The sequence below is a fragment of the Melanerpes formicivorus genome, unplaced genomic scaffold, assembly GCF_026170545.1.
Source record: "Melanerpes formicivorus ecotype bairdi unplaced genomic scaffold, bMelFor1.0.p_v2 SCAF_187, whole genome shotgun sequence".
Classification (NCBI taxonomy): Eukaryota; Metazoa; Chordata; class Aves; order Piciformes; family Picidae; genus Melanerpes; species Melanerpes formicivorus.
Genome location: NW_027142539.1, coordinates 543,052 through 554,977, shown reverse-complemented (window position 1 = coordinate 554,977; position 11,926 = coordinate 543,052). Strand labels below are relative to the sequence as shown.

The 11,926-nt window shown below is 61.1% G+C and overlaps 1 protein-coding gene across 1 annotated transcript; it reads left to right on the top strand.

The window, feature by feature from the left end:
• Nucleotides 1-325: 325 nt before the first annotated feature.
• TLE2 (TLE family member 2, transcriptional corepressor) lies at nt 326-10,750 on the top strand (the record flags this gene model as incomplete). The annotated part of the gene is given in 13 exon segments (XM_068169518.1): nt 326-605; nt 1,456-1,500; nt 3,018-3,158; nt 6,238-6,379; nt 7,643-7,803; nt 8,084-8,160; nt 8,484-8,733; nt 9,167-9,226; nt 9,228-9,415; nt 9,617-9,764; nt 9,846-9,996; nt 10,106-10,182; nt 10,278-10,750. Coding segments are annotated over 13 exon segments (1,828 nt in total), but the record flags the coding sequence as incomplete, so codon positions are not given.
• Nucleotides 10,751-11,926: the final 1,176 nt, after the last annotated feature.

The window sequence follows — 11,926 nt, the reverse complement described above, 5'->3', positions numbered from 1 at the left end:
TGGATGAGGGTGGTGTTGGGGTTAAATGGGGCTGAGCCTCTGAGCACCCTAAAAATGCCTCTGCCCTTCTGCCCACACCAGGAGACCCTGGGCAGCTAACCCCCAGGGACAGGCCTCATCCTGCTTCCCCATCAGAGCTGAATGAATGAACCTGGGGCAGAACTTGGGGGGGGAGTGGTCTGGAAACATCTTCCCCGGCTTTGCTTAAAGCACCAAACTAACCCCAAGTGCATCTGGATCTCAGGGGACTCCTGGCCAAGGGTTCCTGGGGTGCCACAGGATTCTGATGGGAGGGGGCAGGGGGGTGTACTGCCTCCCCCTGTAGCCCTGAGAGCTGCTGGGTGGGGGGAGGGGACCCCTGCCCTCAGTCTGGTTGCAGAGGTTGCTGGCTGCTGCTGGACCGGCGCTGGGAGCTCTCCAGAGAGGAAGGGCTCAGAGCAGGGCTCTGGGGGCTGCGGTTTGCTGCTGGCTCACAGCTTTCCTCTTCCCTCCCTCTGGCTCAGAGTGGTTCTGCTTCCCCTCCTGAGAGCCTGCAGGACGAGGAGCGGCTGGGAGGCTCTGGGCTGAAGAGGAAACGGGAGGAGAAGGAGCCCCCAGGGCATTATGTGAGTGCCCCAAGGAGCAGTGACCTCGGGGGGTGGCTGGGGAGCTCTGTGCCCGTCCTGGGGAGCCCCTTTGGGCAGAGGGTGGAGTGGCTGCCTGCAGGGCATGGTGCTGGTCCATGAGAAGTGGTCTGCAGGAGGAGATGCAGTGTTGGGTGATGAAAACTCAACAGGATCTGGCAAGGGGCACTGCCAGCCCAGAAGACCAACTGTGTCCTGGGCTGCATCAGAAGGACAAGGAAGGGGATTCTGCCTCTCTGCTCCTGTGAGACAACCCCCCCCCCTGCAGCACTGGTGCCCCCAGCACAAGAAGGACCTGGAGCTGCTGGAGAGGGGCCAGAGGTGGCCAGGAAGATGATCAGGGGGCTGCAGGACCTCCCCTGTGGGGACAGGCTGGGGGAGTTGGGGCTGTTCAGCCTGGAGAAGAGAAGGCTCCAGGGAGAGCTTAGAGAAGCTTTCCAGGACCTGAAGGGGCTCCAGGAGAGCTGGGGAGGGACTTGTGGCAAGGATGAGGGCCAATGGCTTTGAGCTGGCAGAGGGGAGACTGAGAGTGGAGATGAGGAAGAAATTCTTGCCAGTGAGGCTGGGGAGAGCCTGGCACAGGCTGCCCAGGGAGGCTGTGGCTGCCTCCTCCCTGGAGGTGTCCAAGGCCAGGCCGGATGAGGCCCTGAGCAGCCTGGGCTGGTGGGAGCTGTTCCTGCCCATGGCAGGGGGTTGGAACTGGGTGGTCTTGAAGGTCCCTTCCAACCCAGCCCATGCCACAGGGTTTCTGCTGGCTGGGGTTGTGTAGGGCAAAGCTTGGTCCAGCTCCTCCCACTCCTGACAGCCTTCCTGGGCTTCTCCCTCCTTGCAGGACAGCGATGGGGACAAGAGTGACTACAACCTGGTGGTGGATGAGGTGAGCCCTTAAGGACAGGCTGAAGCCTTGGCAGTGCATCCAGCATGAGCTTTAGGGCTCTGGTTCCTGGGCTGTGGGGTTCTGGGTCATTGCTGCTGGGCAGGAGCAGCCAGCCAGGCCATGTGCCAGCCAGGCCATGTGCCAGCCCTCTCCAATGTGTTGATGCCAGCCAAGGCTGGTTCTGATTCACAGTGCTGTGGCTTGCAGGCTGTGCCAGCCAGGGCTCAGCTTTGCCAGCCTTAGGCTTGGCTCTGCTTCCCAGTCCTGCTTCAGCCCCTGTCCTGCAGCATCCCATGTTGGGGGATGCTGATAAGCTGGGATGTGAGCCCCCAGAAGCTGGGCTGGCTGCTGGCAGCTCAGGGGCTGGTGGAGGTAGCAGGAGCAGGCAGATGTCCTGGGCTGCCTTTGGTGCCTTAGAGCAGCTGTGCCCATGACACACTGAGCCTGTGTCTGGGGGGCAGGAGGTGTGCTGGATCCCAGCCTCTTCCAACCAACCACACTGCCAGGGGCTTCTGGGACAACCTTCTCTGGCCACCAAGGCAGACAGAGCAGACCCCAGCCCCAGCTGTTCTTAGCAGGGGTGAAGCTTTTTGGGGGGGACATCCCTTGTTGCCTTGCCTGGAAAACTGGAGGGAGGGAGGGAGAGAGAGAGGGGGAGAGGGAGGGAGGGAGGGAGGAAAGGAGAACACAGGTCACTTCTCTTTTTCTTTTTCCTTTTCCTCCTGACACCTCCCAAGAAAATACAAGCCCTGAAAGGGACATCAGCAGGAAATGATGCTCATAAAACCTGCTCATCAGTGTAATGATGGTGATAAAAATCACAGCCCTTGCTGAATGGCTGTGGAAGTGCAAGGGCTGAGGGGTGGCCTTGCCTCTGAAGTGCTGTCAGAGGGGCTGCCAAGAGGCAGCTGGTGCTGGTCACCATCCCTCCTTGCCCAGGTGTCTGTGGCCACCAGAGTCTGCTGTCACCTCCACTTGTGTACCAAGAGCAAGATCAAGGAGGTTTCTCATCCAGGGACTTTGGAGCAGAGCTGAGGCCCTCTCAGGGTTCTCCTCATTGATGCTGCTCAGCAGATATGGGATAGTGAGGGACTGGGGGGGCAGCAGGGACAGCAAGGGGCTGGGGGAGCAGCAGGGGCAGCAAGGGGCTGGGGGAGCAGCAAGGGGCAGCAAGGGGCTGGGGGAGCAGCAGGGGCAGCAAGGGGCTGGGGGAGCAGCAAGGGGCAGCAAGGGGCTGGGGGAGCAGCAAGGGGCAGCAAGGGGCTGGGGGAGCAGCAGGGGCAGCAAGGGGCTGGGGGAGCAGCAAAGGGCAGCAAGGGGCTGGGGGAGCAGCAAGGGGCAGCAAGGGGCTGGGGGAGCAGCAGGGGCAGCAAGGGGCTGGGGGAGCAGCTCAGCCAGCAGGCAGCGAGGAGCAAACTGAGGCTGGGCTCAACCCTGGGGATGGATCTGTAGGGACCCTGCACAGTGAGGCTGGGGGGGTTGCTACTCCTCAAAGACCTCTCTCCTCTTTTCCCCAGGACCCCAACTCAGAGCCTGGCAGCCCCAGCCAGGTGCCCAGCAGCAGGCTGCTGCCAGCTCACCGGGAGGTGCCCGAGAGCCCAACCTCTGCCAGCTCCAGCCGCAGCCCCACGCCGCTCAAGCCCAAGGACCAGGCTCTGGTAGGCAGCAGCAGTGTGGGCAGCCCAGGCCCTGGGTGGGCAGCAGGGCTGGGGACATGGGCCTGAATTTCTGCCTGGCTCAAATGGGAGAGCAAGGAGAGGTCAGTGCTGAGTGCTTGGCACCCACTGCCAGGCAGGAGCAGAGGTCTGTGCCCTGAGGGGGAGGCAAATCATCTGCAGGGCAGAGGTTGAGCTCTGCAAGGGTTTTTCCACCCTGCCTGTCTGCAGGATTCCCCAGAGCTGCTTCCCAGAATCCTAGAGCCATTAAGGTTGGAAAATCCCTCCTAAGATCACCGAGTCCAACCTTCTACCCAGCACTGCCCTGTCCCCAGGGGCCACATCTAGGGGCAGGGATCTGCTGGAGAGGGCCCAGTGGAGGGCAATGGTTAGGGGGCTGCAGCACTGCCTGGTGAGGAGAGGCTGAGGGACCTGGGGGCTCTGTAGTCTGGAGAAGAGAAGATTCAGAGGGGATTTAATGAATGTTTATCAATACCTGAGGGCTGGGGGTCAGGAGGGAGGGGACAGGCTCTGCTCACTTGCTCCCTGGGGTAGGACAAGGAGCAATGGATGGAAGCTGCAGCACAGGAGGCTCCACCTCAACACCAGGAGGAGCTTCCAGTCCCAGAGCCCTGGAGCAGGCTGCCCAGAGAGGTTGTGGAGTCTCCTTCTCTGGAGCCTTTCAAGGCCCATCTGGATGTGTTCCTGTGTGACCTGAGCTAGATTGCATGGTCCTGCTCTGGCAGGGGGCTTGGACTGGGTGATCTCTTTGGGTCCCTGACATCCTGTGATCCTGTGAAGGAGTTGGAAGGGCCTCAGAGATCATCAAGTGATCTCTTGGGGTCCTTTCCCACCCCTGACATCCTCTGAGCTGTGATCTGCTCCTTGGGTTTTTTTGCACACCTCCAGGGCCAGCGACTCCACCTCCACCCCCCCACCCCGCACCCCCCTACCCCCCTCCCCGGGCAGCCTCTTCCACCCCCTGCCCACCCTCGCAGCGCAGAAATTGTTCCTAATCTCCAGCCTAACCCTCCCCTGGGCTCAGCTTGAGGCCAAAGCAATCCTTTAGTTTCTGTTTCCTTTCGGTTTTATTTGCCCTTAGGTTTTTTTTCCCCCCTCCCTTTCGCTTTTGCTTCCTCCTTTTCCCCGAGCGCCAGCCCCCGGGGGGGGAGGAAGAGGGGGAGGGGGTTTAGATTGAAACATCAACGTGTGGGAAGAGGTGGGGGGGGGGAGGGACGTTTCTACCCTCCCAGGCAGCTCTCGGGGACCAAAGGGATGCAAGGATTGCATCCCAGGGTCAGGAGCCAGCTGAGGGAGGGGGTGGGGAGGGGAAGGGGGGGGCCAGGGGAGGAGGCGAGCGGCAGCTCCCCGGCACAATCGGATTAGAGCAGACAAAGAGCCCTCAGCAATCTGCCAGCACAGCATGGAGCTTCCCTCCCTGAGTGATTTTTTTTCTCCCCCTCCCTCCCTCCCTTCCCTCTCTTTTTTTTCCCCCTTTGCTGGTGTCAGGAAAATCCCCAGGCTGGGGGGAAAGAAAAAGGAAAGAAGGAAGGAAGCGGGGGGGGAAATAAGGAAGGGGAGGGAAAAAAATAGGAGAGAAGAAAGAAAAAGAGAGAAAGGAATGAAATAGCTGTGGGGGATTGGAGAGCCTGCAGCCTGCCAAGCATCTTCCTGCTCCATGGGGGATGGGGTGGGATGGGGACAGGGATGGGATGGGAATGAGGATGGGGATGGGATGGGGATGGAGATGGGGACAGGGATGGGACGGGGATGGGAAGGGAATGGGGATGGGGATGGGATGGGGATGTGGGAGCAGGGATGGGGACAGGGATGGGGACAGGAAGGGGATGGGGACAAGGATGGGAAGGGGATGGGAAGGGAATGGGGATGGAGATGGGGATGAGATGGGGATGGGATGGGAATGGGATAGGGATGTGGGAACAGGGATGGGGACAGGAAGGGAATGGGGACAAGGATGGGATGGGGATGGGAAGGGGATAGGAAGGGAATGGGGATGGAGATGGGGATGGGATGGGGATGGGATGGGAATGGGATAGGGATGTGGAAGCAGGGATGGGGACAGGAAGGGGATGGGGACAAGGATGGGATGGGGATGGGAAGGGGATAGGAAGGGAATGGGGATGGAGATGGGGATGGGATGGGAATGGGATAGGGATGTGGGAACAGGGATGGGGACAGGAAGGGGATGGGGACAAGGATGGGAAGGGGGATGGGATGGGGATGGAGATGGGGAGGGAAATGGGATGGAGATGGGAATAGAGATGGAGGTGGGATGGGAATGGGATGGAGATGAGGTGGGGATGTGGGAGCAGGGATGGGGACAGGATGGGGATGGGAAGGGGATGGGAACAAGAATGGGATGGGGATAGGGTCGGGGATGGGGCTGGGATGGAGATGGGGATAGGGGAGCAGGAATAGGAAGGGGATGGGCACAGGGATAGGGATGGGATGGAGATAGGGATAGGGGAGCAGGGATGGGGATGGAAATGGGATGGGAGGTGTTCATGAGATGTGTGGCTATGGCACTTGGGGGCCATGGTTTGGTGGCCATGGTGGGGCTGGGCTGAAGGCTGGACTGGATGATCTCAGAGAGCTTTTCCAACCCCAGAAAATCTGTGATCCTCTGACTCTGGCAGTTCAGGCTGACTTGGGCCTTGCAGTGAATGTTCTACACCCAAAGCAGGGAGGCAAGTGGGGCTGTGGAGCTCTTCCCATGCTGGGGGAAGGATGGAAGGGGCAAGGGAGGAAAGGAGAGGGGATGAGCCCCAGGAGCCATCTGGATGCTTTCCAGTGGGATCTGCTCTAGGTGATGCTGCTCTGGCAGGGGGTTTGGACTGGATGAGCTTTTCAGGTCCCTTCCAGCCCCTAACATTCTGTGATCATAGAATCATGGCCTGGTCTGGGTTGGAAGGGGCCTCTGAAGGTGATCCAGGGTAGCTGAGTCTCAGGGTGGCCATGCCCCAGGCTGCTCTGCTGCCCTCCCCTGTGGGCCTGGGCTGTTGGCAGCTCTGTGGTTCTCTTCCAACCCGCTGCTGAGGCTTCTCTTCCCTCTGCTGCACAGCCTGACCCTCCAGCCAGCACTGCCAGCTCCAAGCCCTCCTCTGCCTCTCCACTCCACGACTCCCTCACGCCCGGCCCGGGGCCCAGCTCAGCTGCCCTGCTCCGGCCGCCCCCAGGCAAGGCTCCGACCACCGACAGCATCAGTGAGTGCCTGGGGGGGGGCAGGGCTTGGGGGGGTCCTGTTCTGCTGCTGCAGGGCTGGGCTGAGGGCAGGCAGGTCTCTTCCCTCCTGGCTGCAGAGCTGCAGGGCACCTTTGGCTCCACATGATCAGAGGTATGGACCATGGCCAGCGTGTGCACCATGTGCAGGTACCAGGCTGCCAGGGCTTGCCCTGCAGCCTCAGACTGCTGCAGCTGAAGATCTCCATGGGGGTGAGGGTCTGCATGTGCTGGGTGCTGCAGGGAGCCTGGGCAAGATCCAGCTGACCCAGAAGCCCCTGTCAATAGCTGCCACCTTCTTGAGAGCACAAGGGGAGGGTTGTGAAGGCTCTGCAGCAGCCTCTGTGGTGGCTGATCTAGTGTGAGGTGTCCCTGCCCATGGCAGGGGGGTTGGAAGTGGATGATCCTCGAGGTCCCTTCTAACCCTAACAGTTCTATGATGGTGAACTGGTCACATCCCCTCTTCCTGCCTTGGGAAGAGGTTTCTGGAGCATCTTGGCACCTAAAGGTGGTATGAGGAGGACAGGTCCAAGAGAGAAACATGGCAGGACCAGAGACATTAGACCCTTGTCTGGGCCAGAAATTAGCAGCAATTTGGACTCAATTTCACTAAATCATCAAAAGCCTGAAGGTGGAACCACTTGGCTGTCAGCCAGGGGTAGCCTGACCTGGCCAAGACAGAGCAGGCCTTGGCAGCAGGGCTGAGGGTTGCTGTGGCTTAGTGGCTGGGCTCTGGTGCACCCTTTGGAGGGGTTGGAGCCATTTGATTGCCTGTGCTGTATCTACATCCCAATGAAGGTTGAAGATCAGGGGCTGCCCCTCTCCTTTGGTCCTTAGCTGCCCCTCTCCTTTGGTCCTTGGTTGCCCCTTGGCTGTTCCTCTCCTTTGGTCCTTGGTTGCCCCTTGGCTGCCCCTCTTTGGTCCTTAGCTGCCCCTTGGCTGCTCTCCTTTGGTCCTTAGCTGTCCCTCTCCTTTGGTCCTTAGCTGCCCCTTGGCTGCTCTCCTTTGGTCCTTGGTTGCCCCTTGGATGCTCTCCTTTGGTCCTTGGTTGCCCCTTGGCTGCCCCTCCCCTTTGGTCCTAACCCCTAATCCACCTCCTCCTGATCTGCTGGTCCACACCAGGGGCTCCTGGGTCAGAGCTGGCACCGGTCTTCCTGCCTGGCTCCTGCCTGGTGCCCTCTTGCCCTGGGTGATGCTGCTCACACCCCTTGGCCAGGGCCCAACCGCTGGGCTCTCTCCTCACGCAGCTCTCCGCAGCCCCCTGAGCATCTCCAGCCCCTACTCCTCTACCTTGGGGATGTTGTCTCATGCCACCCTCAACGGGGAGCTGCCAGCCCCCAGCATGTACCTGGGCATCCACCTCTCACCGCAGGTCAGCGGCGCTGTGATGTACGGCCGCTCCCCCATGGTAAGTCTGCAAGGGCCAGGCCAAGGCTGCTGGCAGCTGTTGGCTCTGCCACTTGTCCTGGGCAGGAACTGCCCCTGATGTGTGGCATCTGTGCCACTGCCATCAGCTCAAGCAGCCCGAGGAAGGGCTCCCACTTGGAGGAGTTTGGGTTGTGGAGCTGTGGGAGAAAGCAGCTTGGGCAGAGCTGGGCTGGCCTGGTCCCCAGAGCAGGTGGGGGAAGGCAGGAGCCCAGCCTTGGTGTCCCTTCCTTTGCCTCTCATGTGCCCTTCACTTGGAGCAGGTGGCTTTTGAGTCTCACCCTCACCTGAGGGCTTCCTCCATCTCCTCTTCACTCCCCAGCATCCCTGGGGGGAAGCCGTAAGTATGGCTGCATGCAGGGGCTGCAGGGAGGGTGGGCAGCGGGGGGGTGGGGGCCAGGGGGGTCTCCTTCCCCGGGGCTCATTCCTACACCCAGCCGATGTAGGGCAGGGCAGGGCCAGGTTGGACTTCACACTTCTGAGTCCAGCACCGGCCTGGAGTTCAAGGCAGGGGCTGCTAACGAGGAGCTGCTTAATTACCTCCCTCATTAGCCAGTGCAGCAGACACCTTCCACCTGGCTCCAGCGCGGCTGATGGGGGAGGAGGGCACTCGGGTGTCACAGGGGGGGATGGTTCAAGGCTCTCCTCTGCCCCCTCCCGCAGCGCCTACTCCTTCCACGTCAGCGCCGATGGGCAGATGCAGCCTGTGCCCTTCCCCCCCGACGCCCTCCTGGGCTCGGGCATCCCCCGGCACGCACGGCAGCTGCACACCCTGAGCCACGGGGAGGTGGTTTGTGCTGTCACCATCAGCAGCTCCACTCAGCACGTCTACACCGGGGGCAAGGGCTGTGTGAAGGTGTGGGACGTGGGGCAGCCGGGCACCAAGACGGCCGTGGCTCAGCTGGACTGCCTGGTGAGGAGGAGCAGCAGGAATGGGGCTGGGAGGGGGCTTGGGAGGGGAATGTGCTCCTGGGGCAGAGGAGGAGGGGAGAGGGTCCTTCTGTGGCTGTAGGCTGTCTCCCAGGTGCTTTGCCATGCACTGATCAGCTCTTGCCCTGGCCCTGTGGCCTGCAATCCCAATTCAGGAGCAGGGGAAAGGTTCTGGTAGAGCCTGGAGCCCTGGGCTGGTTCCACCTTGCTGGAGCTGTGCCTCACCTGCTCCAGCACTGCCTGTGTCTGCCCAGCAGCTGCTGGCAGAGGGAGCCTGTGGGGCAGAGGGAGCCTGTGGGGCAGAGGGAGCCTGTGGGGCAGAGGGAGCCCCCCAGGCTGTCCCAAGTGCAGTGACAAGGTGAGAGGCTGCCGTGGGGGCCGGCTGGGCTGACAGGGTCCTGCCTCCTGCCCCCCAGAACCGCGACAACTACATCCGCTCCTGCAAGCTGCTGCCCGACGGCCGCAGCCTGATCGTGGGGGGGGGAGGCCAGCACCCTCTCCATCTGGGACCTGGCAGCCCCCACGCCCCGCATCAAGGCCGAGCTCACCTCCTCTGCCCCTGCCTGCTATGCCCTGGCCATCAGCCCCGACGCCAAAGTCTGCTTCTCCTGCTGCAGCGACGGCAACATCGTGGTGTGGGACCTGCAGAACCAGACGCTGGTCAGGTCAGCCTGGGGCAGGGCTGCCTGAGCCTCCTTGGGCCCTGCAGGGACTCTTTGCTCCCCTCCAGGGTCTCCTCATCTCTCCCCACACTGTCCCTGCCCCTGGGACACTCGCTGTCCTCGCAGCAGGGATCTCCTGCTGCTGGCTGCTGCAGGTGCTGACAGCCCTCATACTGTGCCCTCCCTGTCCCCCTTCTTTCCCAGGCAGTTTCAGGGCCACACAGACGGTGCCAGCTGCATTGACATCTCTAACTATGGCACCAAGCTGTGGACAGGGGGCCTGGACAACACAGTGAGGTGCTGGGACCTGCGGGAAGGGCGCCAGCTGCAGCAGCACGACTTCAGCTCCCAGGTAGGGGCTGGCAGCAGCCAGGAGCACCACAGGGCTGGCCAGGACCTGTCAGGCCTGACTCTGTCCTTCATCCCCACCTAGATCTTCTCCCTGGGGCACTGCCCAACAGGAGAGTGGCTGGCAGTGGGCATGGAGAGCAGCAACGTGGAGATCCTGCACGTCACCAAGCCGGACAAGTACCAGCTGCACCTCCACGAGAGCTGTGTCCTCTCCCTCAAATTCGCCTCCTGCGGTAGGCAAGCTCTGTCCTCCCTGCTTGTGGCTCCTTTGGGTTCCCTTCCCCTGCTCACCTCCTCTGGATGGCTTCCCAAACCCTATCCCCACTTTGTCTCCTGCCCCAGGGAAGTGGTTTGTGAGCACAGGGAAGGACAACCTGCTGAACGCCTGGCGGACTCCCTACGGTGCCAGCATCTTCCAGGTGCAGGGGGGTGGCACTGGGCTGGGGGTGGGAGAGGGATGAGGGCAGGTTCAGCCCCCAGCAGTGCCCTCACCACCCCCCTCTCTCCCTTTCAGTCTAAAGAGTCCTCCTCAGTGCTGAGCTGTGACATCTCCATCAACGACAAATTCATCGTTACAGGCTCTGGTGACAAGAAGGCCACAGTCTATGAGGTGGTTTACTGAGGCCTTCCCCCTTTGCCACCCTCCCTTAGCCAGCAGGGAAGCAGCCAACCCTTGCCCAAAGCTGGTGGAGACTTGTGCTGGGCCAGCCCTCCTCCTGCTCCTCACCTTCCAGCTGCCAAAACGAGGGTCAGGGTCCCAGCTCTGGTCCCCTGCCCTGCTCCCAGAGGCGAAGGGGAGAGCTGGGGCTGAGTGCTCATGGGCAGGCGTGCCCTCCAAGTGGGCAGAGGCCAGGCTGAGGTGGCCTGGTGCCTATCTGTGAGGGTAAAACAATGCCAAGAGGGGCTGGGAGAGTGGTGATCCCAAATTACTGCTACTGGTTTCATGGCAGGAGCAGCTGTAAATGACCAATAAAGAAATGTATTTAACTGTGGTTTCAGTCCCTTACTAATAAACAGGAACAAAGAAGTGTCTGGTCTGGGGGTGAGGGCAGGGGGGGAGGCTGGGCAGGGACTGATCTCACTGCAGGCTCAATGGAATTCTGTCCCTGGGGGCCTGACCTTCAGCCTCAGCCCTCTGGATGTGGCCTCTGCAGCTGCACCCACAGAGATAGAGGCTTGGCCCCCTCCATGGTGGCAGTTTGCATTGGGAGTCAGAAGCAGGAGCTGCTCCCATCCCACCCCTCCACCTGGGCAGGGAGGGGAAAGTCACCTTGGCTGCAGCTTCCCCAGGCTGTGCTGCCTGGCTGGGGCTTGCTCCTGGGCAATGGCAAAGGCTGTGCCATGAAGGGTAGTTGGGCAGGGTCCAGGAGCAGCCCTGCCACCTTCCTTGGCCAGGTCTTTCCTAGCTTGCCAGAGCTGCCTGCTCGGCCCAGCAGCCCAAGCTCCTGCCCTGCTAGAAGCCTGGTACCAGGCAGGATGGGTCAAGCCCATGGCAGCCACTGCACCACCCCTTCCCCTGGCAGCCCTTGCCATGCCCACAGCCACTGCACCACCCCTTCCCCTGGCAGCCATGGCCACAGCCAGCAGTGTGCTGCTTCCCCAGCAGCCCTCACCCTGCCTGCTGCTGGTGGGCTGAGCTCCAAGGCTCTCAGCAACAACCCCTGGCACCAAGCCAGGCTGATAAGCCAGCACTGACTGCTCACAGCTCATTTCCTTCCAAACCTGCTTCCTCCAGTGCTGGCCTCTTCCCTTGCATCCCTCGTTCCAGGGTCACCCCACACAGCAGCCACTGCCCTGCTCCAGGCCCAGAATCTCCTCACCATGCCTAGGACCAGCTGCTGCCAGCCCTGCAGCAGAGCACTGGCACCAAACTGCAGTGGCCAAAGGGGACAATGCTGCTCCCCTGCTCTCCTCCATCCTCCCCTGGATCCGGCCCACAGCCACACAGCACCGAAGCTGCTGCCCAGGACAAGGCAGAGTTGTTGCTTTTTTTTTTGGGGGGGGGGAGTTGTTTTTATTATTAAATACACTCTGGGAGGCAAAGAAAGGAGATGAAGGCAGAGGTCATCCTCCCCAGCCTGGCCCAGAGCCATAACAACAACAGCAACAAAAAAAAACCCCAACCCAAGAAAACAAACAAACAAAACCCCAAACAAACAAAAA